Raw genomic sequence first — 8954 nt, forward strand, 5'->3', positions numbered from 1 at the left:
TGTTACATTTCCCTACCACACTCGAGTTTTCCATCCAGTGAGTGCTATAAAAGCTTTGCTACAAGCCAATAATTTTTATTGGTCTGGTTTTGTACTATCCTTTTCTAGATGACCAGCAGTGCCCACAGTATTTCAGGTACACTCACTGACCTGTGTAACAGCTACAGTTCTATAAAATATTGCCAGACCTTCTTAGTTAGTCTCTCTTCAGTTCCCTCTGTAATCTAACAATTTTTGCAGATTTTAATTTCTCCTTCTCTCATTATGCTCCTGAGTTAACACAACACACTTAAACAGAAAAGTGCATACTTATTCCCTCCAAATACTTAAGATTTTGAATATTAAGATTTATTTGCCATCCTCTGCCTTCATTTTTCACACATTCCTCAGGGGTTAACTTTATGATTAAGTTCTGTCTGATCTTCGCTGGACTTGACTTAAGCTAGAAAAACTTAATGTCATCTGAAAATTTTGCTGTATCATTGCTTGTTCCTTTTTCCAGTTCACTAAGCAGCACCAGACCTGGCAAAGAACCTTGCAGCACCCCTGCTGTTACCCTTTTGCTATGCTGAATATTGTTTCGTGTACCTTGGCCAAAACCCCTTAACGAGCCTAGCCTGTGTCTTTATCACTCTTGTTTCCCAAGGTTATACACAAACCTGCAGTTCTTATTTGAGTAAGAATCCTAGATTTACATGGATTTCCATGGTTATTTTGCTTGACAACAGGGAGTCCAAATATCAGGCAACAAAGATTGTTTTCACCAGAGGCAGAGTCAGTGGCTGTGGTTACAGGATTATCTCAGTTTATCTTATTTATAGATCTTTATGGATGCATCTTCTTTGCTCTGCCAAAAGATCAGATTGTAAGCACAAGTCCAACTAAAGGTTCCCACAGGTCAACCCAGCTCAGAGCTCGCCTGAATTTAGCTTTCCTGTTTCTCTGAGGATTCCTACTGATATAGTTTTCTACCTGTACAAGGATGCAATGACACTTCTTTCTTGCTGCTCTTGTTCTATTAGTACTTCACAGCGAGTGGCTTCACTTTCCAGTGATAAAGTAACACAATAATCAGAGCACATAATGCTGTCATCCTTTCCACATCAAATGAGGGAACCTGTTCCTTTGGCTTTTCCCGAAGGGTGATGCTGAGGAAAACAGTTCCTGGAAAGCAAAGTTCTGCTAACCAGTTTGTTATGTTTGCTGTGCTTTAGAAAGAGTCGGGGTTTGTTGAGCTACCACCACGTCAACCAAACGCAACATTGCCACGGTACATGTTGCATCGGACTGACGTTCACCCAGCGCCCACAATTCGGGCTTTGCAGGGAGCCGCGATCATTCCCTGAAGTCCCTTAGCTGTCCTCAAGCTGCGCCGCGCTCCCGCTTCGTGGGGCGGGGGAGGAGGGGGCCGAGGCTCCCGGCTGGCTCTCCCTGCCCCTATTTCCCTCCTGCGGGTAAAATTCGGCATTTGGTCCAGCGAGGGCGGGGGTCCCATGGGAGGTGACTCCAGGCAGCGCGAATGTTCTTCCCCCCTTCCCAGCGCGGTCCCCGCATTCCCGGGCAGGAGGGGGCCGCGTTTCCACCGCTGCCGCCTCCTGCCCTTCCCATCCCTTCCCATCCCCGCCGCGGGCGATGCTCACCTTGAGGTACTCGTTCTCCGAGCGCAGCTCCTCCACCTCCCGCTGCAGCTCCTCCGGGGCTGCCGGCGGCGGCTCCCCGCGGCTCGGGGCTCTCGCCCCGCCCGTGGCCGCAGGGAGCGCATCCCCGCGGGAGCCGAGGGCCGCCGGAGCTCCGCGCCCGGGGCCGGGGCCGGTGCGGGGCTGCTCGGCGGCAGGATGGGCGGCGGGATGGGCGGCGGGATGAGCGGCGGGCTGCTCCCGCTCTCGGTCGCTGGAGCCGGTGCCGGACTCGGCGTCGCTGCTGGCGGCCGGGGCCAGGCGCTGCTCGTCCGAGAGCGGCTCGGAGGGGCAGTCGGAGAGGTCGGAGCTGCTGTCCGTGTGGCCGACGCGGGCCAGCGCCGCCGCCGCATGGCCGCTGCCCGCCGCGGCTCCCCGCTTCGCCTTCCTGCCCTTGCCGGGCGGCGGGGCCGCCTCCCCGCCGGGCTGCCGCCCCGCGCCCCGGCCGCCGGGCCCCGGCTCCGGACCGCGGGCCGCCCGCTTGGCGCAGGGGGCGGCCTTGGCGCCCGCCCTGCCGACGGCGGTGACGGGGACGGCGGCCGCCTTGCCCCCCGGGGCGGCGGGGCGGCGGGAGAGGCGGCCCGGCGCCGGCAGCAGCCCCGCCGAGGGCTGGTGCGCGCCCGGGTGCGGCGACGAGGGCGCCCGGGCGGGGAGGCCGGGGGACTTGGGGGGCGCGGGCGGCGGCTTGGCGGCGGCGCGGGCGTGCAGGTCCTTGAGGAAGGGTCTGGCGGGCGACGGGGCGCGGTGCGGCCGCTTCTTCTCGGCGTGCGGGTGGTGGTGGCCGGGCGAGGGCGGCGGCGGCCTCAGCGCGTCGCCGGGCCCCGCTGCGGGGCCGTTCAGCGCCTCCATGGCGCGGGCCGGGGGCGGCGGGGCGGCAGCGGCGGCCGCGGGGGCGCCCGGCGGCGGCAGGAGCGGCGGTGCCCGCGGGGCGCGGCGACAGGACGGGCAGCCTCCTCCAGCCTCCCTGCTCGCTCTCTCATCACTTCTGCTTCTCCCAGCCACAGCCCTCACACTTTTCTTTCTCGATCCCCCTCTTCCTGCCCCCCCACCCCCACCTTCTCCTCCTCCTCCTCCTCCTCGCCGCTCTCTCCCGAGCACTGATTTGTTTCAATAAATCGAGCCCAAATCCCCCGGTGGCAGCCGTCGCCGTCTCCTCCTCCTCCTTCTTCTCCTCCTTCTTATTCCCCTCCCGCTCCCCTCTCCGCCTAGCTCAGCTTGATGCTGCTCAAGTTGTGATGCAGCCCAAAAAACCGATCCTTTCTCCCTCAATCCTAGTCAAAGGCTTGTTTCCCCGGCTGCCTTCGCCTCCTCTTGCAAGCCGCCCGCTCAGCCCACCGGCGCCGCGAACCCCATCACTGCCCCGGCTCCAGCCGCCGCCTCCGCCCGGCTCCTGAAATAGCCCCGCGGCTGCCGGGGCCGCTCCGGCTCGGCGCTGCCCGCCCGTGCGCAGGATCCGCCCCCTCTGACAGCCAGCCAGCAGCTCTCCTCCGCCCGGCAAACTACTTTCCTCGCACGCTTTATTATAGGGACGCCTCTGCCAGCCTCTTCCTATCAGAAAGCCTCATTTGGGGAGAAATTTTGTTTTTCCAGTCATGAGCTATATAGTGTTTCCCGTTTTGGTTGTTTTGGTTTTTTTTTCCCCCGAGCTAAGACTTCATGGAAACGGTCTCTCCAGGGACCGACAGCAGCAAAACAGCAGCCGCCGCATTATCTCCCTGCTCAAGGCAGATACAGGTTCACCTAGAGGCAGAGCCGAGTATCCGAGGATATCGGCAACTTCCTGGCTCGGGCTGAACTACAAAAGGCACGGACCCGTCCTTTTGGAGTGCGGGGCTGTGAAATTGCAGCCCTTACATTTGCAAAGCACCCGGAGAGTAAATGAAAGGGAAGAGAGGCTGGGGAGGGGGAAAGAGGCACAGCATTAATGGGGAGAGCAGAGCAGCCGCGGTCGGGATGTTTGCGACTCTTCCGCTGGGACACAGCGGACCTTGGAGGAGCCGCGGCGGCTGCCTTATCTGTCAGACGAAAGCAAACGCGTGCTTCGCTTCTAAAGTCCTTGGGAGGCGCGGATCTTCCCCGTCTCGATATCGGGGACTGCAGCGTGCCGGACGTTTTGGGGGGCATGGGAGACTGGGCAGCATCCTGCGGGGCTCCGGGTACCCCTCTCATCTCATCTGGGCTGAAGGCACTGCCCCTAAAAGGCAAAAGCCCGAAGGTCTGCTGGAGCCGGAGGGCAGCGGGCACCTCGGGGCGGGCGGCCAAGGCGAGACCGGGCAGTGCCAGGCCGGGGCCGGGGCCAGGCCACGTTGCCCGGAGGAAGAGACAGGACCGCTGGGGCATCCCCGGCTCCTTTCTCTCGGTAAACGAGGGGAGCACTGATTTATCCTGAGGAATAGCGCTGCCGCATGAGTATGCAACAGGTAGTTCCTACTTTGTAAAGGCTGCAGAGGTGAACAAAAAACCATTCAGAACAGAGCTGTATTTACAGGTCTCCAGGAATTGGGAGCAGCTCCACGACAGCGCCCCGGGCAGCGCCAGCCGGGGGATGGGAGAGCGGTGACGGGCGGGATGTCGGCGGGGCAGGGGGCGAGGGCGGCTCCAGCCCCGGGAGAAAGCCAGGTCCCTCCCCGTCCCCAGAGGACACATCTCCTCGACAGGGCGGTGTGGTCCTTCCGCGAGTGGGCAGGCGATGAAAGCTCTGCTCCGGGGCAGAGCGGTGATGCCAAGCTGTGTTGGGTGGTTTATTTTTTTAATCTCTTGGAAATTCCACTTCTGTTAGTGCTCTTTATTTCTTCCCCCCTTGGCCTGGCTGCCAGACGGCTGTGCTCCAGCATCCAATGTGCCTTCCAGGTCACACGGCAAAGTACCCATTGCGGCAAAGATGGCACTGGCTGCTGCCGGTACGTCCATCTACTACAGCCACCGGCAGCACTTGGTGGGACCAAGTCCTTTAAAAAATACAGAAAACACTTTGGGGAGAGTCAAACATAACAAACCTACTCACAGGTGTAAGTCCCCTTATTCTACTTATTCTCCTGTAAAACTTTAGTAATTTACTTGTTTGGGTTAGACAATCAGTGTATAGAAGCAACATGAAGTGGCTCAGCGGATCTAGAAAAATGGCTTATAAAATACACACTACTGTTACATTTTAATGACATGGCATTCCTATCAGGCCATCACATATTATCAGTGTTCCCTATGGAGCTGTTATGCTCATAGTTGTTGTTGTTGGTTTTTAAATTATTTTAATTTTTTTTTTTTGTCAGTACACTGCTGAGCAGTTCAAGGAATTCTCCTTTATGGAAATGTGAAAGAGAGTGAAAGAAAGTGAAAGAGATGGCAAGTGCTCTATTTCATAATGAGAAATAGTAATTATTATGGAAGCACAAAATATTATAGATGTTGCCCTACATGGGAGATATCAGAATGGTTGTTTTGCACTATTATGTCACTCCTCTTACTTGGTTTTGGCTATAAATTCCAAGAATAGATGGGAATTCCAGCTTCACCTACTAGATTTGCAAAGTGTTTATGCCTGTGATGAAAGAGGAACTGCTCTGTGATAATTTATGAGCAGCCTGTTTTGACTTTGCCCCATGAACAGAATGGTTCAATTCAAAAGGAAAATGAAAGGAAAAGTATGGCTCAAGATAAGCCACTTTTCTACAAACAATAGCTGAGGGACACTGCCAGGCTTCTTTGCACTGGAGGGGAAAAGAATTAGGGATGTGAAAAAAGGAGCACATTCACAAAAGGCTGGGAATTGTCTGGGAGAATTAATCTGAGACACTTAAGTGCCTGACAGAGCCCACTTTCCTGTGGTTACCTTGTAAATTTTACATTGCAAATACATTAATAAATGTATATTTTTTCTATCTTACTTATCTTTTTCTCCCCCACTAAACACCTTGTTTCAACTGCTGAATGTTTTACGTTTGAGATGTCTTTTGTATCACTGTGCATCACCGACCACAAGCTCCTGCAGGCAAAGAGAACTAAAACTCATCCTGGCTTCTGAGGAGGTGCCCTTGACAAACAGAGACTGAGAGTAATGAAAAGCCCATGACAAGGCAGGGTGACCTCAGATCAGAAAGGAGACTGGAGAGCAAATACCTCTGAAAACGCCGTGTGTCTTTGTGCACAGGTGTTCTGTGCACCTTCTCATTGCAGCATACAGTGATGCTCTCTGTCCTGGACAGCACCAGTTCAACCAGGCACCTTAATAAAGTGATTTATTCGCATTAATGCTTAAGCAAAGTGGGGCTGCAGCAGAACACATTAGAGGGAGAGGAATGCTCAGTCACATCAAGATCCCTTTATACTGTGCTGGCAGTATAAGACATTTAATAACAAAGAAATGCAGCCCCTGTAGCCCTCCCTGGGCATGTGGCTGGCTGGGTGCAGATGGCAGATCTGTGTGGTATGAGGCCAGCTGTAGGATTTTGGCTGTGTTCCTCTGTCTCTGCTGCCGTGCAATGCCTATTGGAGACCCCTACGAGGATGGTGTAAACAGGCATGGAGTGGATGAGCATAAGGCCCTAATATGAAAGCTAAGTACATACCACAGAAATCTCCACTGGGCTAGGCAAATACCTGGTAAGAATTAGTGGTATTATATTACTTATTTATTTATATCAAAACATTTTTTTTTTCCTTTACTTAAAACTCATTATAGGAAAATACAGTCACAGACTACCATGAGCCCCTATTTCTCCTCTCTCTTTCTTTTTATTTGCTTGTAATGTCCAATTGTTTTCTCTTATCGTAAATTAGTCATGCACTCCCTCCTGGTGGAATGGTTGCTTATGTGCTTGTGTAGCTCTTAACATAATAGGACATCTGGGTGTTGGTTGAATAATACAAATAATCAGACACAACACTTTTACAACATGTTTATTTTGGCAATGCTGATATCCTTTGTCTGATTAATGCTGACATTTGATAACTGAGCTGTATTTGCACAAATAATTATGAAAAGTGCATGCTAAGCCTGACTACTTAGATTAGCTATCACACATCTTACAAAGCCTAAGACAGTTTTTGGCAGTGCAGGACTGCCTAAATTCTTTTCTTGGGCTGAGGCACAAGAGAGTTTACAATTACTTAGAGAAGATGTGAAGAGGCTCAATCTAAATGTAAATTTGCCCCTCAGCCAGCCCAGTTTACAGTAGCCTAAGTCTAAGCTGTTATTTTCTCCTATTTCAAATCCCTATTTGAGATCTTCTTCAATGACACAAGAACAGCCAACTTTTAATGGCCAGGCTCAGAGTTATAAGGGAGCACTGGTGTTTACAGAGCTAAATCAAAATAGTAAATGAAGACACAAAAGCATCCATACAGGCCATATGTATGGATAACCCAGCATAATCTGGTTGAGTCTATTATTATTGCCCCTTTATATGTTGCAGATCATGAGCTGTAATTTCTTTGTGGCCACATTGTGCTCTGTGATTATACCATCCCAGAGGAATCCTAATCAGGGCCAGCAGGTGTTACAGTGACATGTTAACAACAGCAATGAGGCATAGCTTCAACAGAAAATTGTGTGACATTTCCAAGTTCACAAATTCACAATTTTTTTTTTTTTTTTTTGCAAGCTCTCTCTCAACGGCTCTCTCTCCCTGAGGGACTGATTCAAAGCCCCAAAGATCTTTTTTAAAAGATTTATTCCTGCTCCCAGGAGTTATATCTAGATTGTCACTTCTTGCTCTTTATTTGAACGAAACCTGAATATTAGAGGTCTCAGTTCTTTACTGGAGCTTCTGTCCTACAGTAATGATATTACTAATTGCCATAATCAGGGAATGGAAATAATTGCATGGCCAGCTCCTGCAAGGGACTTTAGCAGTAGAAGAAGAGCATGAGGAGATGTTAGGCACATTTATCCAAAACTGTGATCCCCAAAACCCATTCAGCCAATCTCACAGTCTCCTAATTCCATTGCTGAACTTCATTTTGGCCATAAAACTCTGTGGATTACCAGAGCTTTTTCCTTGTCCATGCCTACTCATTCAGAGGCAGCAATGGAGCCCCTGGGCATTGTGCAGTTATCACCAATGCTTTCTAAGGGGGTTTTTGGGGTCCACACAAAACACAGAGGCAATCAGCTTGGATGAGAGAACAGCAGCACCTCACCTCTTGCAGAGGTGGCCATGTGCCAGGGCAGCAAGGGAGAAGTCTGACTTGGAAGCTTCCTCAGACTGCAGGGATTAAAGACCAAAGCCTTAAACACCAAGGGGCTGACGGGGCTCGCTGGCTGCTGTCAGTAATTCCTGCTGGTGCTGAGCCTTTGTGTGAAACATCCTGGGATCAGGCTGGGAAGCAAACATGGCTCTTGCACCCTTGCCGGAGAGGAGCTTGCGCCTCCCTCTGCAAGCAGCAAGTGGTTCCCATGTGAAGTTCCCATCCTTACTCTTCCCAAACAAAGATCTACCTCCCCTCCCAGTCCCTCCGGCTCTGGGTTAGTCGCTGCTGCCCAGGCTGAAATCTACAACTCTGTTACAGGTGGGTGTTCCCAAGTGTGCACTGTTCCTCTCTCAATATCCCAGGAAATGTCAAAGAGCCAGAATGTAAAGTCCTTTATGTTCAGCATCACAAAGGCAGAGATTTTCCAGTCTGGTGCCTGCTTGAGAGTCACAAAGTTCATGCTGAGGACTGACTTGGTCTGTCACCCACAGTCCCATCTCTGCCGAGTACAGCCAGTGTCATTTCCAGTGGGAAAGTAACCTCCAAATTTATATATCATGCTATTGTACCAAGGAGCATACAATCTGCTGTTACAGTTATTGCCTTTTTCAGAACTAAACAAAGAAAGTGTGGTTTCCAGTATTAATAAATTTGTACTTTTTCTCCTTACAAACCACCTGTGATATCAATAAACACCCACATGAAAAGTTTATCATCTGCTTCCCATTGTGGGCACATGTACTTGGGATCTGCTATTGTCTGTAGCACACCACCATGTGCCACTCATTTTGCAGCTCCCTAACTTCCAAAGGATCACTTATGTTTGATGAGATGCAACAGGGAGAGACCAAATAAGTCAAGAATCATTGAGAATCAAAGGCTGTCTCTAATCATAGGCACCAGAAGAGGAACAGCTCATTTTGGTCTTCCTCCATAGACAGTGTAGAGCTGGCACAGAAAGGTAGCATTAATTTATCAGTGTTCAATGAGAAAAAAGAAAGATGGGTCATATCCTTGGTACTTCCTGAAGATGGATGCTTTTCACAGTTTCTGGTTATTGAAATTGATATACATTACTGGATACACTGT

The 8954-nt window shown here is 51.3% G+C and overlaps 2 protein-coding genes across 8 annotated transcripts in view; both read right to left on the bottom strand.

Annotated features, from left to right (window-relative positions):
* MTCL1 (microtubule crosslinking factor 1) overlaps positions 1-1776 on the bottom strand; it is a 102177-nt gene extending 100401 nt beyond the window's left edge. For 3 of the 7 annotated variants that reach the window (XM_058038907.1, XM_058038931.1, XM_058038923.1), the window contains exon 1: positions 1641-1772. The gene's annotated coding sequence lies outside the window, so the exon portion shown is untranslated. Of the gene's footprint in view, positions 1-1640 lie in introns of all 7 variants that reach the window. The other 4 variants (XM_058038898.1, XM_058038890.1, XM_058038882.1 and 1 more) reach the window with 2 other exon arrangements.
* LOC131083565 (microtubule cross-linking factor 1-like) lies at positions 1353-2525 on the bottom strand. The gene has a single exon (XM_058024409.1). The coding sequence runs from the start codon at positions 2523-2525 to the stop codon at positions 1353-1355; it is 1173 nt and encodes a 390-aa protein (XP_057880392.1).
* Between the last annotated feature and the right edge of the window lie 6429 nt (positions 2526-8954).

The sequence above is a fragment of the Melospiza georgiana genome, chromosome 1, assembly GCF_028018845.1.
Source record: "Melospiza georgiana isolate bMelGeo1 chromosome 1, bMelGeo1.pri, whole genome shotgun sequence".
NCBI lineage: Eukaryota > Metazoa > Chordata > Aves > Passeriformes > Passerellidae > Melospiza > Melospiza georgiana.